Source organism: Brachyhypopomus gauderio, chromosome 14 (assembly GCF_052324685.1).
Source record: "Brachyhypopomus gauderio isolate BG-103 chromosome 14, BGAUD_0.2, whole genome shotgun sequence".
Taxonomy (NCBI): Eukaryota; Metazoa; Chordata; class Actinopteri; order Gymnotiformes; family Hypopomidae; genus Brachyhypopomus; species Brachyhypopomus gauderio.
Window position 1 is genome coordinate 14,722,748 of NC_135224.1, and position 20,963 is coordinate 14,743,710.

The window sequence follows — 20,963 nt, forward strand, 5'->3', positions numbered from 1 at the left end:
ATACAACGCGGGAAAACTAACAGTTAACCGTAGTGAGACGGGAGAAAGAAACAAAATAACAACAGTAACTAAAAAACAACGCGGATCAATGCAACGCGAAAACGAAACCAAGGACACCAGAAGAAGTAATTGGCAAAAAACGCAGCAGCAAAATAAAACCCTTCACAAAAATAAAGGCAAAACGGATAAGAAGAAATGCAGGATTGGGAAAACTTGAGATGGGTCAGGAAGCGACGCAGGAGATAGATACTCGAATAAGTAAAGAGAAAGCATAACAGAGAGGTGGCGAGACACCTTCAAACGAGAAGCAACCACAGAGAAAGCAGAGACTGGCTGAGAACGTATGGTTACGCCACCTATAGTCTGGGACTGACTCTGGTGCCCCTAGCCATGGCTGGGGGAACAGCATCCGAGCCAGCCCTGACAGCTTGTAAAATGAAGCTCAAGAATTTTGGTAACAACAAAAAGCATTTTATTTTACCAAAGCACATTATTTTTGTTAATTAAATGTGAAAGACTTTGTTTTCTGTATTTGTCATTCTGTCTTGCAAAGCAGACTGTAGTAGATCATGCAGATTTTATAGACTTAAGCAGAAATTTTTATAAATCAAATCGAAAATCGTTTTTGAATTGAATTGTGGCCCCCAAAATCGGAATCGAATCGAATCGTGAGATAGTAAACGATTCCCACCCCTATTGGTCAGTATGTCACGGTGGGGAGGCCGGGTCGCCACCAGAGGGCGCGTGTTCCCGTCCGTGACCACAACACACGCCCCTGAGCACTACACCACTCCTACCGTCCCACTCCCCAGAGTACTAGCACCTGTTCTCAATTATGTTGTGCACCTTTTTATTCCCGCAGGTCGTTCGGTCCAGTGCTGCACGTTGCCCCGCTGGCTGTCCCATGCTAGACCTCTCTTCCCTGCTGCTTCACCACACGCGTCTACCTCGCTTAGAGCCGTTACCGCATTTGCCTTTTGCAGTGCTTATTTTATTTGCATTCCTTATTTTGAGATGGAGAATAAAATTCCTCAATTGCTAACCTCGCCTCCGGCCGCCTCTGTTCCCACGTCTCAGACGTCACACAGTAGTCATATGATGCAGACACACACGACAACAGTGTCTAATCTCCAGAACAACTGTTTTTACTTATCAGCACACACAAGATGGAATAGAAATATGTAGAGTATGAATGGATGGAGATTTTATCCAAATCTACAATATAAAATATAATTAATACATATTATACATGAGACATGGAGCAGGATCTCAAAACCATAATGTGCCACATACAGAGATGTAGGATATTGGTCAACACTGCTGTTTGATTGAATCAGTCAAGCAAAAGAAATCAGGGCAAACTGTTTGGTGTATTCAATTTAAATGTCATAGCAACGTTTAGGTTTTGACCCTATTATAAAGGGTATCTAATGCTAATGTGTTAAATACATATATTTTTAAAACGTTTCCCAGTTCCACAATCGGAGGCTAAATACTTTTACAGTTATAGGTTTTACCACGATAAGACAACAGAAAGTACAGAATTAAAGGTGTGGCAATGTCTGGATTACATTCAGTTTATGAGGCGGATACTTCAACGTGACGTCATTAACTGTTTAGGACACCTGTGTGCTGTAGGAGGAAGTGACATTCGACATTAATGCGAAAGTTATTAGCTCGTCCATTATCCCTAAAACAAGAACACATCTAAATGTTTTTTTTTCTTTTTGAAAAACGGATGGTTATCATAACTTGAAAACACTGTAATACTTTTAAATTGGCGGAAACACGTCGCATTTTGTAAGACATTTTGCATATTTTTAATCAGCCCCCATGGCTGCCAACAACAACTTACAGGTAAGAAGTTGACAAACAAATTATCAAGCTTAGTTAGCTATGTGATTTTTAAATCTATCTATCTATCTATCTATCTATCTATCTATCTATCTATCTATCTATCTATCTATCTATCTATGTGTGTGTATATATACATCTGCATGCCTTGATTTGCTTATCATATGAAAATAATTCAGTCGTATTCAAGTACTTTTTGTCAATATTGTCACAAAACAAATGGCTGATCATGGATATCTAATTTCTGATGTTTTATGTTATGATATTGTCATGCACAGATAGAAAGTGTTTCCCTATTAAATTATAAATAATACGTAAAACATGACAACTGCATGCTATCTGTCTGTCTGTGTATACATACATCTGCATGCCTTGATTTGCTTATCAAATAAAAGAATTCAGTCATATTCAAGTACTATTTGACTATATTGTCACAAAACAAATGGCTGAACATGTATATCTAATTTCTGACGTTTTATATGTTATGATATTGTCATATGCACAGATAGAAACAGTGTTTCCCTATTTTCCTTATTCAATTATAAATAATAAGTAAAACATGACAACCGCATGCTCACAAATGACTGAGTTCAGAAAAATAACTGGTTTCTCCTCTCCTCCTTCGTCTACGACCAGTTTTCTCTGTCAGTTTTCTTTCAGCTTTCTCTTCCCTGTCTCGCCTCGCCTGCCTGTATGTTTCTTTATTTTCGCAGTTTATCTCTACTTCTCCGTCTCACCTATCAGTTTATCTATATTTTTATTTTTGTCTTTCGCTACGTTACGTCTTCCACAAACTCCCATCCGGTCTCACGCCAAACTCGCTTGTCCTTAATCCGTAGGTTTCTTTGGACGTGTGGCCACTACCGTAAGGCCTGTAAAAGCTGCGCCGGTAACCCAGAAAGTGCTCAACAAGATTTTAAGATATGGTTTCTGTTTTGGTATCAGTTTCTGTTCCGCATGAGACCAAGATCCGGACCAAGATCCGCCTATTAGTCAAGAAGCGGAGACCGTTCTCTACCCTCATCACATCAGAAGCTATTCAATTGTTGAAGTGAACTAATTTGCATAAAAATTGAGGGCTTTGATGGTGTCATTGTTTAATTTGAGGAATCCTCCAAGTTTCTTACTTCTTAGGAAATAGGATAACTACAGGCAATGGAAGACTGGTGGTGAAATCTGAAACTGAAATACTTGCTAACCTGAAACCTTGCCTGTAGCATCACTGTAGTTTGTTCTCTACTAATTGCAGAAAGCTATAGACCTTGCAAGTAAGGCAGCGCAAGAGGACAAGGCCCAGAATTATGAGGAGGCCCTGCGTCTGTACCAGCATGCCGTTCAGTACTTCCTGCATGTGATCAAATGTGAGTACATTTGTTCTTTAAATGTCTGAGCCTCTGTTCTCTGATCAGTGGAGTTTTCTCTAGCTGCTGAACAGTTATTGTCCAGAAGTGATTAGGACTTGCTATTGGGGCAAAGATCTGAGCAGCACTTCAGACACTTTGCTTTAATTATTGTTTTTTCCCCCCTTTTGGTTTTATAACGAAACTCTTAATGTTGTGTTTGTCCTCAGATGAAGCTCAAGGGGATGAAGAGAAGCAGAGCACAAGGGCGAAGTGTGCAGAGTACTTGGACCGGGCAGAGAAACTTTTATATCTGATAAACAAAGAGAAAGCGCCTGCCAAACCCATCAAGAAGTCCCAGTCTTATGACAAAGGGTGTGTGTGTGTGTGTGTGTGTGTGTATGTGTGTGTATGTGTGTGTGGTGTGTGGTGTGTGGTGTGTGTGTGTGTGTGTGTGTGTGTGTGTGTGTGTGTGTGTGTGTGTGTGTGTGTGTGTGTGTGTGTATTGCCAGAGATGCAGGATAAAAGAATAATCTTCCTGCCACAATTTGGTATCACCCAGTTAATTATATTTCTTTATTCTACATGTATTCTACATGTCACTTAACAGTCCCAAATGCCTTGAAGAAATGCCTGTGGGACACCTTTGCTTTCTGAAGCTGGCAAATCAAAATCCACTGGCCTGCTGAGCTTCAGTATGAGTCACCACAAGTGTAAAAGCAGAAGCACTTTCCCTGGTATAGACAAAGCATTTCAGCTGGGTGTATAGATGAGGTTAGCCCAGTAGATGGAGCTGTGGAGCAGGACTGTAGACTGTTCAAGCCAGTCTATTTGCAGGCCAGGGTGGAGACCTGGTTCTCTGATTAGCAATGCAGTAGTGTATGTCTGACCAGTCTTTTTATACCAGAAGTTGATTACCTTGATCACCTCAATCTCCATTACTCTGTACACTACATCCTTTACTTTCTTTGAGGATGGGTTATAATTAAGTTATTGTCATTATCATGTTAGGGATTGTGTGCAGATTAAATTGTTTTATATTAGCAATTTATGCTATGCTGTCATTCACACACCTGTGTGTGTGTGTCTCTGCCTGTGTGTGTGTAGGTTTGAGAAGCGTATTCACCACATCCCTCTACCTAAAGACCACGCTCGCTCCTTCATGTTCAAGTTTCATCTGGGCACCACGGCCAGCAGCCTCTCAGATGATGACTACACCGCCCTGGGCAAGAAGACAGAGGGCTATTCAGGGGCCGACATCAGCGTCATAGTGCGTGACGTAGGCAGGGCATTTTGGACATTGAAATGTGTCCAGTCAAGAAGTGAAGAGTGCGCTGTGCTTGATGATTGGTGTCATGTTCATAATTACTAAAAATTACCGGCTGAATTCAATTAATCAATCAAAATTTATTTATATAGCGATTTTTACAGCAGTTGTTGTCACAAAGCAGCTTTACAAGTGTCCCTGTCCAAACCCCCAGTGAACAAGTCAAGGGCGACAGTGGCAAGGAAGAACTCCCTAAAGTGTATTAGCAAAGCAGAAGCTGCATCTAAGCTTTACTCTCATCACAACAGAAGCTAATCAGTTGTTGAAGTGAATAATAATTAATAATAGTAATTAATAATTGCATAACTATTGAGGGCTCTGATGGTGTCTTAATAATGTTTAATTTGAGGAATCCTCTAAGTTGCTTACTTCATAACTACAGGCAACAAAATCAGCAATGAAAGACTGGTGGTGAAATCTGAAACTCTGGAATACTTGCTAACTTGAAACCTTGCCTGTAGCATCACTGGAGTTTGTTCTCTACTAATTGCAGAAAGCTATAGACCTTGCAAGTAAGGCAGAGCAAGAGGACAAGGCCCAGAATTATGAGGAGGCCCTGCGTCTGTACCAGCATGCCGTTCAGTACTTCCTGCATTCAGTCAAATGTGAGTACATGTTCTTTAAGTGTCTGAGCCTCTGTTCTCTGATCAGTGTGCTCTGAGGGAGTGTGAGTTGAGGCACACGCTCTCTGGTGGCGACCCGGCCTCCCCACCATGACAATTGTTTTTTTTCCCCTTTTTGTTTTTTTATAACATTAAACAAACTTATAACTTTGTCATTGTGTCCTCAGATGACGCTCAAGGGGACGAAGTGAAACAGAACATAAGGGCGAAGTGTGCAGAGTACTTGGACCGGGCAGAGAAACTTAAAGAATATCTGATAAACAAAGAGAAAGCGCCTGCCAAACCCGTCAAGGAGTCCCAGTCTGATGACAAAGGTTGTATGTGTGTGTGCATGCATTGCCAGAAATGCACAAGTTCAGGTTAAAAATAATCTTCCTGCCACAATTGGGTATTACCAGTTAATTATATTACTTTATTCTACATGTTGGCATGAGCTGCTTAACAGTCCCAAATGTCTTCAACAAATGCCTGTGGGGCACCTTTACTTTCTCTAGATTTTCACAGGTCCTTGAAATCCTTGAAAGTTTGTCAATCTGAAAAAAATAAGACCAAGGACCTGGAAAGGTTGTGAAAACAGGCAGCCATCCTTGAATGTCCTTGAATATTTTGGGGGGTTTGAAATTTCACATGGATGAAGACCGCTGTCAATGAGTAATAGGTCAATCACAGTTGGTAGGAAGTCAGTATTTAGAAAAGACTGGTATGAAAAATGTATTTTTGTAAAGAATCTTTTAGATTGCCATGAAGATCTTTTAAATTTTTCATCCTTTGTTGAAAAATATGATCTGATATAATCTGGAGTTCTGAAGGTCTCCAAAGTGATAAAAAATGTTATTTTATATTCAGAGTTGACTGATTCAATGCCCATGTTAAAAGTGAATGACTAACTTATTTTGACATCAAGTGTAATAATATTATCAATGATGGTGTGAGACAAAATATTTACTTTGAATATAATAGAGATTCTTTGAGGAATCATCCTGTTCAGACACTTATCTGCTAGTTCTGTTCTGTACAGTTATTTCATTTATTTAAGTTATAGTTACCAGTTAAAGGGATTCAATACTCATTATGTTTCTATGTAAGCTTTTTATAAATCTATAAAGGATTGTTTAGCACTTTTGATATTCTGACAGGTTGTTTGTTCCTCGACATTGTGAGTGAGCTGGTATTGTTCCCGGCTGTGAAATATCTGCCACAAATTCTTGCCCTGGGTGTCAATAGCTGCATTTTAGAATTTTGAATTAGATATTTGAGCCCTGTGTGTCTGGCGCTTTTGATATTGTTTGATTATGGCTCACGCTGCCACGTCATCTACTCGCTCTGAGTGTGTCAAACTGTCTCAGAGGGTCGCAGAAATTCAGGAAAGTAGCAGAGCACTCGAGTAGCAGAGCACCTCCACAGTCCAACACTCTTGTTGATTGAGGACTCAGTCGTCAGAGATGTATGGAGCAACAGTATTAAGGCCTTTCTCTTTCCTCGTGTTACTGTCTGTGATGTGATACCCATGATTCCACGCATGCTACATGATCATCCAGCTATGGAAAGACTGATTGTGCATGTTGGTTTTTGTTTACAACAAACAGTCTGAAATCCTGAAACAAGATTTTAACCATCTGCTCGACATTCTGGAGTTTTCCCAGTCTGAAGTGTTTTCATTTCTGGACCAAAACCAAGTGTATGTCTGGGCAGTGGTCATTTCACCAGACTACTGGCCCTATACAGCTGACTCACTACAGCCTGTGCACATCGGAAGGTAAACTTCATTGACAATTTCAGCATCTTTTGGAGGCATCCTGAGCTTTTAAAATCTGATCAGCTTCCTCCCAACAAGGCTGGGACTCAAATGCTTGTGGATAATCTGTATGGCATTAAACTTCTGATGTCATCTCAGAGCTCGCAACTGAACCCCCAAAAGTCACTTTCACCTTCTCCTAGAATCTCACAAGCCAGTGTGGCATCTTGAAGTGTGGGGCTGGGCTTCCAGAAGCTTCTATAGGACGTTCATACTCCATAGACATAAACATAGCCAGTGTTATCTTTTTCCATAGAGACAGTCCAATACCTGAGATTAAAGTCCATTTGTGGCACATGGATGTTTAGTTGCTACTGACAACCTGTGGCATTTAATCACCCTGTTGTTCCCTCAGAGTAACCACAGTGTAGTGCATTCAAATGCTTCACTTCTAATAACATAAGTCTTAACCCATTTTCCTGCCTGAAGCAGTACAGAAAGTGTGGTAAATCTTCTTCACTATAGTTTCCCACAGTGACAACAGGAATTGGGATGAGCCTACTCTCATGAGAACAATAATATCTGTTACCAACTCAATAAGGGTAACTGCTTTTTTTTTGCAATGGTTTAATCTAAAGCAGCTTCTGTTCTCAATAGTTTTTTAAAACATGGTGTGACACAGCATGGTTGCACATTTGTAAAATGGGCTTTAGAAGTGAAAAGTTATTACTCCTTCAAAGAGAATGATTTTACAATATTTCATTGATAGGTTTCATATTTCTAAGAAAAAAGCTCTAAGAAATCTCATTACAAAATTAAAAAAAACAATTTACATTAAAGGTTGCGATTTTAACATTTTATATAAAGCTCTATATGAGCTTAAATCAAGCTCATAATAATGAGGTACTTAATATCTCATTATTACGAGATAGTACGCCATAATTATGAGTGAGTACCTTAAAATTAGGATGTCATCATTACGGTATAGTAAGTCATAACCATGAGATACTAAGTCATGAGATACTGTTTGGACTTTTTTTTCTTCAAGCAGCGGAAATGGCTTTCCTCTCAGTTGTGATTATTGTTATAAATAAATGAAAACTGCAGACTATCATTTAAGCAATCTGACGGTTTATAAGTATAAGACGGTTTATGCACATAGTGAGACCATATATTTGTGTTTGACCATCGTGTATTTGACGATGTCGAGACCTCTGTGTCTATGGCAAAAACAAACAAATAAACCATTTCAGACTGTTGTATTCTCTGGTTGTTCTAAAATGGGTAAGCCTGTTGTTCCTAGTTGTTCTCCGCATTGTTATCATTCCTTTTGTATTGGTCTAGTGGGTGTTGCGCGGAAGACAAACGAAACTGATTTGTGAAGTCCATAGTTTACATGACATAATCCTTTTGGAGACACGCGTATGTCATTTTTCACCACGTCCAATGGATCCAACAAATTTACAGGTAGGCCGACAGTTTAATCTACTGTACATTTTAATGTCTGCATTAGTCAGGAGAACTTTTATTTGGTATAATATCCTGGCGTTTTAGTCCTCCGGGTTACGACTATGTCAAAACTGACCGGTAGGGAAGCAACATGAAGTTTTCTGCGGTGACGTAGGTAAGCAGGCTAACTTGTTGTCCCGACGAACAACAAAAGCTTATTGTTTCATCTGCTTCCTATATTTTATGTAAAATTAATGATGGTACTATGTTTGCTTCTACTGTCTTTTATATATTGCTTATTACGTTAATATGAGCTGGTGTAGGCTATATATTTTTGCGCTGATAAGGTTTGACTCGTTACCTCGTTACCGTAACGCTGTGTTTTGTGTAATGTTTTAAGGACGTACCAGCAGTCACGGTTCTTTGACTTGAATAAAGCACTGAAAAAATGATTTAAATAGTGTTAAGCCAACAAACCGAACAACAGACAGCCGGATTCTCTTGTATGAAATCACACAGCATAAATCACTAACATACACACTGAATGCTGGCACGTCTGCAGTCTGAGCTGTGCAGTTGATGGAAAACTTTTAAATTGTGTTTCTCTGTGTCAGGGCAGGCAGTTTATTTATTACTGTTTTACAAAAATTAATGAGCCCGAGTCATTGGGATACAAAAACACAATCTCTATACACCTATTATAGGACTTTCTGATAACACACTTGTCATGTCTATGAATTTGTATACAGTGAATGATCACTTTACACTTAGTAAGTAAGTAAGTAAGTAAGTAAAATACATTTATATAGCACTTTTCACAGGCACAAGCCACAAAGTGCTTTACAACGGAAAATAAAATAAAATAAATCAAAGACACAAAAACACACACTATAAAACAGAAATAAAATACAGTGTACAAGGTCAACGGCTGCAACCTCCACCACTAACTAAACGCCTGCGTAAAAAGGAAAGTCTTTAGCTGTTTTTTAAAAGTATCTACAGTGTCAGCTGATCTTAAATGTGGAGAAAGTGTGTTCCACAGTTTTGGAGCAACCACCTTAAATGCTCGGTCTCCACGAGTCTTTAGACATGAGCGTGGCACAGACAGTAAACTCAGGTTGTTTGACCTGAGTAATCGTGATGAAGTGTAGGGGTGGAGCAGGTCAGCGACATACACAGGAGCTGTGTTGTGTAGTGCTCTGTATGTTAAATATCCACTTACAGGATATTCTGTATCTGAAATGAATAGGTTGTCATTCATTGTAATGTCCGTTGTCATTTGTAATCCGGCACTGCAAGAACCAATATTTTGAGTCCTGTACACTGTACATTTGTATTAACCTTCACTAGCCTAGTTCATGAGGACTTTGACCAAGCAACACGTTAAAACTGGTTGCTTTACTTGTAAATACTGTTTAAGCAAACCATTATGAATGCAGCATAAACTGATATCTAAGCTGAGTAGACACCTGGACTCCCCTTTGCCATCAGAACTACAAAGAAGTCTTTGTGGCATCAATTCAACAAGGTGCTGGAAACCTTCCTCAGAGGCTTGAGTCCATGCACACATGATCACAGCATCGTGCAGCTCCTGCCAGTTTTTTGGCTGCATATTGTTGGTGTGACTGTCCCAATTCACAACATCCCAAAAAAGGACTGAGGTCTGGTGACTGTGGAGGCCATTTGAGTATAGCAAACTCAGACATGGTCAAGAAACCAGTATGAGATTATTTAATCTTTGTGTCTTGATTTGTTATTGTGCCGGCCTGAAATACTCAGACAGACCGATCTGCCTCCAAGAACCACACAAGATTCAAAGTCCCCTTAATCATAGTTCTGATGGCAATATTCTGATGTTTGGTTTCAGCAGGTCATCTAGACAATCAGCAGGTCATCTAGACAATGTCTATATGTCTAATGCATTGTTGATGCCATCTAATTGGCTGATTAAATTCATATGAAAAGCCATTTTCAGACATAACCTTTAATTTAAAAATAGGCCATATTTGAAAATGACCACTGAGAAGACAATGCAGCTATCCTCTGAATATGTTGAATTAACTGACAAAAGACTCTTGTTCATAGGTTATTGCCTGATGTGTTAGTTGTTCTCTTATAATGTTTCCTAATAAAGGGGTCCCCAGGATGGTCTATATTTTTCTGTTGCCCCAGACATCCTGCATGCCTGAACCTAGCAGCCAGGAACATTTAATTCCTGGTACGGTTGTGTGGGCAGATTGGCTAGAGCATAAATGTGGCTTATTCATGGCAGAAGACTGCTGTGTAAGATCAGAGCTAAATGTTAAATGTTGCTTAAAAAAAGGTTCTCAGTCCAGTGCTCAGGGGCCTAATCCAGTCCTTGTTTTTAATCATGTACTGTCTTAGATGTCCCTGAGTCTGCGGTGATCAAACGTGTTGCATCTTATCTAGTCCAGAGAGACTAAAAAATATAAATAACAACAATATTAAGCTCTGCATGCAACTGGCCTGTATGTAAAAATTAATGTGACAGTTAACATCATCTGCGTTTCACATAAGTGCTCACCTCCACTGTTTTGCTCATTCCTTCTGTTAGAAAGCTATAGCAATAGCCAATAAAGCCTCCCAAGAGGACCAAGATGGAAATTATGAGGAGGCTATCAAATCATACACACACGCAGTGAAGTTTTTTCTGCATGTCGTCAAACGTGAGTATTTACATCATGCTATGGAAGATGTGCTGGGGGACGCGCTGGTGGGTGAACTGGAACTGGAGTGTGCAGTGTTTATGTTGATGCATTTTTCTGTTTGTTTATTTGTTTGTATTTGACTTTTTGTGTGTTTAGGTGAGCCACAGGGAAAGGAAGGCAATCAGAAGATCAGAGACAAGTGTGCAGAGTACCTCAACCGGGTGGAGGAGCTTCAAACCTATCTAGATGAGAAACAGGTCATTACTTTATACCAAAGGGCAAGAATCTCGTTTCTTGTTTGGTCAGTTGGTCAGTAGTCATATGCCGACGCAGACACACACGACAACAGTGTCTAATCTCCAGAACAACAGTTTTTACTCAGCAGCACACACAAGATGGAATTGAAGTATGTAGAGAATGAATGGATGGAGATTTTATCCAAATCTGTTTGATGGCATGAATATTCACAATTATAATGACCTATTACAACAGGATGGTGCTCCTTTATTAAACAACAAAATCTATGGTTATACTGTTCAGAGGCCATCATTACTAATTACTAATTTCTTAGGCATTTAAAAAGAAACTTTGAATTTACTCAACTAGGCTGAGGAGGTACATTGTGTCAGCGTTCTAATTTAAGTTGAGATGATGCAAGTGTTTATTTATCAAAAGCACAGAATTGCAGGTTATGGATCAGTTGTGTAGACTAGGTATCTCAGACTGGACATGTGCAATGACTTGTGAGCGTGTTGAATGTTAAAGCGTCTCTGAGGAATTCTTGAGGAATTGTTATATCATGACTGAAACAAAGGTAAGATGAAACATGCCTTTATTATTTATTATAATTTTGCATTGACAGTGATAACAACATTAGAAGTAAATGGGGTCCTGTACTCATAAAAAAAAAAAAAAACAAATGACTGCACAATATATTAAATATAATTACATATAATCGTTTAAATTTTTTTAAAGGGTATAGTCATGGTTTGGTGGTAGGGAACTGGTCTTGTGGTCATGGGCTTGATTCTCAGGCCTGAGGCCATAAATGAGGTGTCCTTGAGCAAGGCACCTAACCCCAACTGCTCCCCGAGCGCTGGGCTAGGGCTGCCCACTGCTCTGGGTACATGTGCATCACAGCCCCCTAGTAATCACTAGTGTGTGTGTGTGTGTGTGTGTGTGTGTGTGTGTGTGTGTGTGTGTGTGTTATCACTGCACAGACGGGTAAATGCTGAGGACACATTTCGGGGTGAAAATCACAATTAACAAATACAGCATTATTATTATTATTATTATTATTATTATTATTATTATTATTATTTTAATTAATACATATTATAGTAAATTCTAGAAAATGTTTATCCATGATTAATCCCCTTTTTTAATACCTAGTGAAAATCAGCCCATGGATCTCAAAACCATAATGTGCCACATACAGAGATGTGGGATATTAGTCAACACTGCTGCTTGATTGAATCAGTCAAGCAAAAGAAATCAGGGCAAACTGTTTGGTGTATTCACTTGGAAGTGTCATAGCAACTTTTAGGTTTTGACCCTATTATAAAGGGTATCTAATACTAGATACGTACTAATACCCAGGATTTTTTTTTACCAGCACATATTTTGCTAGTGTGTTAAATACATATATATTGCCCATTTCCACGATCGGAAGCTAAATTACTTTTACAGTTACAAGTTTTCCCGCGATAAGACAACAGAAAGTACAGAATTAAAGGTGTGGCAATGTCTGGATTACATTCAGTTCATGAGGTGGATCGTTCAACGTGACGTCATTAAACGTTTAGGGCACGTGAGTGTTGTAGGCGGAAGTGACATTCGACATTTTAATGCGGAAGTTATTAGCTCGTCCATTATCCCTAAAACAAGAACACATCTAAAGATATATATATATATTTGAAAAACGAATGGTTGTGTCGTAACTTTGAAATACTGTAGTACTTTTAAATTGGCGGAAACACGTCGCATTTTGTAAGACTCCGATATTTAATCAGCCCCCATGGCTGCCAACAACAACTTACAGGTAAGAAGTTTGCAAACAAATTAGCTAGCTTAGTTAGCTAGCGTTAGCATGTCTGTCCATATGATTAGCTTAGTACTTATTTACTGTAGTGTACTAATGATTAATGCTCTAATAGCAGCTAGTGTCAGGATCTGTGGATGTTCTTGGGCTGTTGTCTTCTACCTAAGTCTCTTCCACAGCTGAACATCCAAGTGTTGGTGGCCTACGTAGCTAGCGGCTAATGTTTGCTAACACTCGTCGATAGTGTAGTGTCAGTATCTAGCTGGTAACTTCACTGTGGCAAATGTACACTCCGTGTATTTATGTACACAACTACCTGACAAACTGTTAACTGTCCTGTGTTAACTGTCCTAACAAAGTTAGATGGCTAGCCAAGTACCCAGTCGAGTTGACACACGCCGTGAAAGATTACGTAACTTATTGGAAAACACATTAACGCCGCGTTTGTAGCGTTTTCCCAAACGAATATGAAACGAATTTGTTGACGTCTGTTTGTTATGAGGCTCGTACATGTCGTAGTCAGGCCGATGTGGACGTGGAAACGTGTCCAGTCAAGAAGAGAAGAGTGCTGTGCTTGACGATTCGTCTCATGTTGATGCATACTAAAAATGACCGACTGAATTGTATTTATCGTAAGAGTTGAACACGATCAAATCGCTGGATGTAGTCAGAAATAAAAAACGGCAAATATGGATCAATCGGCTTTCCCAACGGCGCAGTGAAATCTTGTGTTCATCCAGTGACCTGCCCACTATAGTGTGTTGCATCAAAGCTTTACGCTCATCACAACAGAAGCTAATCAGTTGAAGTGAAGTAATTTGCATAAATATTAAGGGCTTTGATGGTGTCAATTATTTTTTTATTTGAGGAATCCTCCAAGTTGCTTACTTCTTAAGAAATGGGATAACAACAGGCAACAAAATCAGCAATGGAAGACTGGTGGTGAAATCTGAAACTGGAATACTTGCTAACCTGAAACCTTGCCTGTAGCATCACTGGAGTTTGTTCTCTGCTAATTGCAGAAAGCTATAGACCTTGCAAGTAAGGCAGCGCAAGAGGACAAGGCCCAGAATTATGAGGAGGCCCTGCGTCTGTACCAGCATGCCGTTCAGTACTTCCTGCATGTGATCAAATGTGAGTACATTTGTTCTTTAAATGTCTGAGCCTCTGTTCTCTGATCAGTGGAGTTTTCTCTAGCTGCTGAACAGTTATTGTCCAGAAGTGATTAGGACTTGCTATTGGGGCAAAGATCTGAGCAGCACTTCAAACACTTTACTTTAATTATTGTTTTTCCCCCCTTTTGGTTTTATAACGAAAATCTTAATGTTGTGTTTGTCCTCAGATGAAGCTCAAGGGGACAAAGCGAAACAGAGCATAAGGGCAAAGTGTGCAGAGTACTTGGACCGGGCAGAGAAACTTAAGGAATATCTGAAAAACAAAGAGAAAGCGCCTGCCAAACCCGTCAAAGAGTCCCAGTCTGATGACAAAGGGTGTGTGTGTGTGTGTGTGTGTGTGTGTGTGTGTGTGTGTGTGTGTGTGCGTGTGTGCGTGCGTGCGCGCATTGCCAGATATGCACAAGTTCGGGTTAAAAAAATAATCTTGGGTATCACCCAGTTAATTATATCACTTTATTCTTCATGTTGGCATGAGCTACTTAACAGTCCCAAATGCCTGTGGGGCACCTTTACTTTCGGAAGTTGGCAAATCAGCTGTTAGTATTGTGTATTGTTTTTCAAAGATGTTCATAAAGTTATTTCCAGAAGTATCTGTGGTATATACTTTTGTATGTTTTTATTGCGATCACATTTTTGTTCTTTCACTGTAGAAATGACAGTGATGATGGCGATGACCCAGAAAAGAAGAAGTTTCAGAATCAGCTATCAGGTTGGCCGTTTTTCACATGCTCGTTCAGAAAGGTTGTGTCTGATAGTGTATCAGATCTGTTTACCAGATCTTTTTGGAAATATTCTGCAGCTGTAACCAGGTGTATAGTACCTTTGAAGTCTTCACAGCAGTTGAGGTCTGTTGATGGCTAATGGAGTGTGTTGCCTTGTAGGTGCCATCGTCATGGAGAAGCCGAATATTCAGTGGAGTGATGTCGCTGGGCTAGAGGGTGCGAAGGAGGCTTTGAAGGAAGCTGTGATTTTGCCCATTAAGTTCCCACACCTCTTCACAGGTTTGTCTTTCTTTATCTTTTCAAACTTTTTCTGACCTTAATGATTAATGTTATTTGTCAAAAAAATACAAATAATTCATAACCTTTCTGCAGGCTTGAATTTAGCTTAACCCTCCTGTCGTGTTCGGGTCAAATCTGACCGATTTACAACTTAAACCACTCATAAATATTGTGTTTTACATCTGATTGCTGCAAGGCCTTATGCCATCCTCCACACTATGCACTGGAACATATAAAAGTGATGATCATCTTTTTCATTGAATTTTGAGTGTTTTAAACCAACGTTTTACATCTGTGTTGTTGCCGGTCAAACGTGACCGTCACAGGAAATGAATGGGTATTCAGAATATATTCATCTATCAGACAGAAAACATCCCCATACACACTCACACACACACACCTACACACACACCTACACACACAGACACACACACACTCACACACACTCACACAGACACACACACAGACACACACAGACACACACAGACACACACAGACACACACCTACACACACAGACACACACCTACACACACAGACACACACACACACACACACACCCACAGACACACACCTACACACACACACACACACACACACACTCGCTCTCTCACACACACACACACACACACACACCTAAACACACACAGACACGCACACACACACACACACACACTCACTCACACACACACACCTACACACACACCTACACACACAGACACACACACACAGACACACCTACACACACACCTACAGACACACACATGTTATGCCTATGTTTGCAAGGTGGTGAAAAAAATTTTTGTGTGTTAAAACAGACCGGTCTCTAAAGACCGGGAACACTAAAGTAAAAAGCGTGAGGTCAACAAAACCGAAGGGTTAAAGACATAATTCCTTTTAATCGACTGGGAGGTTGACGCTGGGTGGTCGTGTCTTTCCTTCCAAGGCAAAAGGACTCCATGGAGGGGGATCCTGCTCTTTGGGCCTCCAGGCACGGGCAAGTCTTACCTGGCCAAAGCTGTGGCCACCGAGGCCAACAACTCCACCTTCTTCTCCATCTCCTCCTCAGACCTGGTGTCCAAGTGGCTCGGCGAGAGTGAGAAGTAAGTTCTTGCTTCCATAGTTACTCTGTTCTCTGTGTGTGGTCAGCCTTCCAAGGCCTGATTGTTGGGTGGTGGCCTGATGTCTTCAATAGTTAGTGATGAGTCACTGGTTTTTAAGCCATTGTTTGAGCTAAAATAGTTTTAAAACAAATGTCACGACTCAAATATTTTCCCCCCATTATCTGATGCTCATAAAAAAAACAAACAAAATAAAAGCTTCTTTTAAGGTCTAGGAATTCAAAATGCACTTTCAGCAGCAGAGAAATTCCTCATTCTGTTTTGCTTCCATAATGCATTTTGCCAGCTCTTTCTGGATTTTTAATAGGTAAAAATACCATCCACATACAAAACCTCACAAGAGCATTTAGACCAGCGTAGAGTATTGTTCATGTTTGGTTTATATATAGATCTATGATTGTCAGAAATGCTATAAAATCAGTATGTCCATGTGACTTTTGTTTTCATCTTTTGGTTAGATGGTAAATATGTCGGCGCTACTGCTAACTGAACCTAGACCAGAGATGGGCAACTGGGGGCCCGCGGGCCGTGTGTCCTCACTCAGTGCAGCCCGCAAATAGATCAATAATAATTTAATAATTAATAGGGGAAAAACGATAGAACAGGACTTTTTTGTTCTTGTCACGTAGGGCTACGCCCCCCTCTCCCGTGTCGGTGTTCCTTGCCCGGTTATCCCGCCCTGCGTGTCCTGGTTTCCCTCTGTCTGCCACACACGTGTCGTCATTGTGTTCAGTTGTGTCTAGTTTAGTCCTGTGTACTTATATCTCTGTGTTTCGCCCGTTGTCGGTTATTTGTGGTTTGTTCGGTTTTGTGGATTATCTGTCATCGCTGTTCTGGTATTTTCCATCTCCGTTGTGAATGGCTCTCCTCTTACGACTCCTGCCTGTCCTGTTGACCACTTGGACGGCTCTCCCGTTTTGACCCGTGCCTGTACAAATGACTTCGCCTATAATTCCCCTTATTAAATCTCGCTCTTCTCAGCGTTTGTGTCCGCCTCCTCGCTCCGCAGCGCGCTACGCGTTACACTTCTTTGATATGAAGGAGTTCAAATTCCTTTTTGCACTTTTTTATTAAGCAAATGTTTTGTCTTTGTTGCTTATTAAGGACATGTTAATGCATTTATATGCAGAAAATAGATGTATGTTGGTGCAATAAACATACAGATCTGAATTCATTTAAAATGTGTTCTTATTGAGAATAATTTGTAGTGTCTTTCATATCCAATTATTTGAAGTGCGTGGTCATGTGGCCCTCCAATAATTTTTTGGCCCTCTTTATCATGGAAGTTGCCCATCCCTGACCTAGACTAAAAAGTAACAATGTTATTTTTCTGCTTTGGGAACCGAACTACAAATATAATTTTGACATATGGTCCTATTTTCTCGACTAAAAGTACAGACATTTTCATTTGACTGAAATAATTGCTTCACTGGTTATTGTTCAGATTTTTTTTGCGATTTAACTGCCTCCATCTTGTTCAGGCTGGTGAAGAACCTGTTCACCCTGGCCAGAGAGCACAGTCCATCGATCATCTTCATCGATGAGATCGACTCACTGTGTGGCTCCAGGAGTGAGAACGAGAGTGAGGCGGCGCGTCGCATCAAGACCGAGTTCCTGGTGCAGATGCAGGGTGAGGAGCAGTTCTTTGCGGCCGGTTCCTCAGAGAGAGAGCAATGTCGCAGTGCAGACCGTGAAATTGGTTTGGGGGTTTCTGCTCAGTGGGTGGTTTAACATCAGCAATAGATAATTATAGTACACAATCATCACAGCTGTGTGACTTCGTTAGAAGTTTTGGATGTGTGATGAACGCGAGTCGTCTGGATGTCACATTTGATGTCAAACAGAATTAGAGGTGTTTCTGTAGAGTCTAATTATTCCTCATGGCTCCCTACCCTAGGTGTTGGTAATGACAACAAAGGCATTCTGGTGCTAGGAGCTACCAACATCCCATGGACGCTGGACTCTGCTATCCGCAGACGGTAATAAAGAATTTCACTGGCGTGTCCGCTTAGAATGACAGCACCAACTAGTGCTCTTGCCTGAATGCTTTACCACAGTAGTATATGATAAATTAAGGAAGCGTTTACAGCTATTCTTTAAGCTCCTTGTCCTGTTAGTCAGTATTATTGCTGGCATGAGTGATACGTTTTCCAGCTGACGGCGGGTCTCCCAGGACAGGTTTTTCAACTCTATTTAAAGTCATGCAGTAGAAAATGAGCTTCAGTATGAGTCACCACAAGTGTAAAAGCAGAAGCACTTTCCCTGGTATAGACAAAGCATTTCAGCTGGGTGTATAGATGAGGTTAGCCCAGTAGATGGAGCTGTGGAGCAGGACTGTAGACTGTTCAAGCCAGTCTATGTGCAGGCCAGGGTGGAGACCTGGTTCTCTGATTAGCAATGCAGTAGTGTATGTCCGACCAGTCTTTTTATACCAGAAGTTGATTACCTCAATCTCCATTACTCTGTACAATACATCCTTTGCTTTCTTTGAGGATGGGTTATAATTAAATTGTCATTATCATGTTGGGGATTGTGTGCAGATTAAATTGTTTTATATTAGCATTTTATGCTACGCTGTCATTCACACGTGTGTGTGTGTGTGTGTGTGTGTGTGTGTGTGTGTGTGTGTGTGTGTGTGTGTGTGTGTGTGTGTGTGTGTGTGTGTGTGTGTGTGTGTGTGTGTGTGTGTCTGCATGTGTATGTGTAGGTTTGAGAAGCGTATTTACATCCCTCTACCTGAAGAGCACGCTCGCTCCTTCATGTTCAAGCTTCATCTGGGCACCACGGCCAGCACCCTCTCAGACGCTGACTACACCGCCCTGGGCAAGAAGACCGAGGGCTATTCAGGGGCCGACATCAGCGTCATAGTGCGTGACGCGCTCATGCAGCCCGTGCGGAAGGTCCAGTCAGCCACTCACTTTAAGCGGGTGGGTTCCTTCAGAGGAGGCGGAGTCTCTTCATTGGCTGTGCACGCTGGTTGCTGAACTGTCGCACAAGCGCAGTGTTTTTCGTGATTGGAAGTTTTCGGTATAAAACACGCCTTTTCCCCGTGCATGTGGATTGATGATCGTTTCAATTTGTTGCATTTTTATTGTTGTTCTTAAGGTACGAGGCCCATCAAGGGATGATCCGAAAGTAATATTGGACGACCTCCTGACCCCTTGTTCTCCAGGAGACCCTCAGGCTATAGAGATGACTTGGATGGAGGTTCCTGGAGATAAACTCCTGGAGCCCATAGTCAGCATGGTGAGTGTTTCAAGTTTGTCCACAGTGTGTGCTTACACAGGAAATTATTTTCCAGGTGGGCTTCCCGTGTTACATGATGTGCAGTGTGTGTGTGTGTGGCTCCCAAACACTACAGGAAACAGGTGGATGAAGTCAAGATTGCACTGACTCTGAATATGCTGCTGTTATTATCGGTGCTAATCAAAGTGCATTTTAGATGTTGAGATGATATATATATTATAGAATAAACATAAGGACAGGGAAGATCCACATGTATTTTATGTAAATAAATTGCCACCTCAAACTATGGACAGCTTAGTCACGATTTATGCTTGCTGAATTTGAGCTGTTAAACTCTGTCCTGTTGTTCTGTGTCCAGGCGGACATGATGAGATCCCTGGCCAACACCAAGCCCACCGTCAACGAGCAGGACCTGGAAAAGCTCAGGAAGTTCACTGAGGATTTTGGGCAGGAGGGCTGAGGTGGGGGGGGGCAAAGCAAATGCCTCGTGGAGGTTTCCGGGAACCAAAGCAAATGCCTCGTGATTGTAAAGTCTACGTTTCTCTTCTTCCTCCTCTCCCTTGTCCTCTCTCCCTGGACTTCTACTTTGACTGGCAAGTCAGTGGACAGTTCTCCGAGGCCAGTCTGAAGGTTCCACGGGACCCAATAGTTTTATTGATTTATATTACATCCTGAGGTTGCTCCTCCCCATCCCCTACCTCACTCTGCATACAAAGTTGCCATCAGCACATTTTCAGTTGAATAATTGCATCTGGAGCAGAACTGATAACCGTCTGTACACAACAGCTGCCTTACAAATAAACATGCATTCTGTAAGATTTGTTTTCTGGTGCAACAAATGTTCACTGGCAAACTAATGTGAACTCTGGCAATTGTCTGACACCACTGCAGAGCACACGGATGCATTTCAGCTCCCTGTGGGGTGATGGAGTAAGTTTTGTTGTTGTTGTTGTTGTTTTGTTTTTACTGGATGCCGTGTCTGTGATCTTACAGAATGAAGCTTTAAAATCTCAGTCTCTCAGATTGTCAGTTGACCCTGCAGAGGTGTTACTACATTCACACGTTGTTTCTTGACATAACTGCATGCGATTAGGTACTGAGCCCTTGCTTATTTATAGGCTAGTGTGCGTCTGAACAGAAACAGCTGAATCGAAGGTAACTTTAACCCAGGAGCAACACTTCTTTGCAAGCCCTAACTGAAAATGTTTTCATTGTACCTTCTTTAAGAATTCCCATTTTGAAGTCCTGGATATGAAGACTATCATTACAATAATGACCGGTGGCTTTTTTAATGAGTTTCTTGAGAACTTCTGTAGTGGATGGAGAATGGAGCCTGGCATCCTTTAATTGTTTGTCTTTTGTGCTTTTGTTTTGTTTGTTTTTT

At 40.9% G+C, this 20,963-nt stretch overlaps 2 protein-coding genes across 3 annotated transcripts in view; both read left to right on the forward strand.

The window, feature by feature from the left end:
* Positions 1-1,624: 1,624 nt before the first annotated feature.
* Positions 1,625-6,269, forward strand: LOC143474701 (uncharacterized). Its single transcript, XM_076972234.1, has 6 exons — positions 1,625-1,857; positions 3,104-3,215; positions 3,425-3,569; positions 4,302-4,464; positions 5,015-5,126; positions 5,312-6,269. Exons 1-6 carry the CDS (start codon positions 1,834-1,836, stop codon positions 5,506-5,508), a joined length of 753 nt encoding a protein of 250 aa, XP_076828349.1. The 5' UTR covers positions 1,625-1,833; the 3' UTR covers positions 5,509-6,269.
* Positions 6,270-8,187: 1,918 nt separating this feature from the next.
* LOC143474700 (vacuolar protein sorting-associated protein 4B) overlaps positions 8,188-20,963 on the forward strand; it is a 13,449-nt gene continuing 673 nt past the window's right edge. The window contains exons 1-13 of one of the 2 annotated variants that reach the window (XM_076972232.1): positions 8,188-8,346; positions 10,904-11,015; positions 11,154-11,254; positions 14,061-14,172; positions 14,381-14,528; positions 14,864-14,922; positions 15,095-15,214; positions 16,159-16,315; positions 17,815-17,963; positions 18,231-18,312; positions 19,041-19,260; positions 19,439-19,579; positions 19,938-20,963. The exon at positions 19,938-20,963 is cut by the window's right edge and continues 673 nt beyond it. In XM_076972232.1, the coding sequence (XP_076828347.1) occupies positions 8,326-8,346; positions 10,904-11,015; positions 11,154-11,254; positions 14,061-14,172; positions 14,381-14,528; positions 14,864-14,922; positions 15,095-15,214; positions 16,159-16,315; positions 17,815-17,963; positions 18,231-18,312; positions 19,041-19,260; positions 19,439-19,579; positions 19,938-20,039 (1,524 nt within the window). In that variant the 5' untranslated portion in view covers positions 8,188-8,325 and the 3' untranslated portion in view covers positions 20,040-20,963. Of the gene's footprint in view, positions 8,347-10,903; positions 11,016-11,153; positions 11,255-12,815; positions 13,039-14,060; positions 14,173-14,380; positions 14,529-14,863; positions 14,923-15,094; positions 15,215-16,158; positions 16,316-17,814; positions 17,964-18,230; positions 18,313-19,040; positions 19,261-19,438; positions 19,580-19,937 lie in introns of those variants that run through there. The other variant, XM_076972233.1, reaches the window with a different exon arrangement.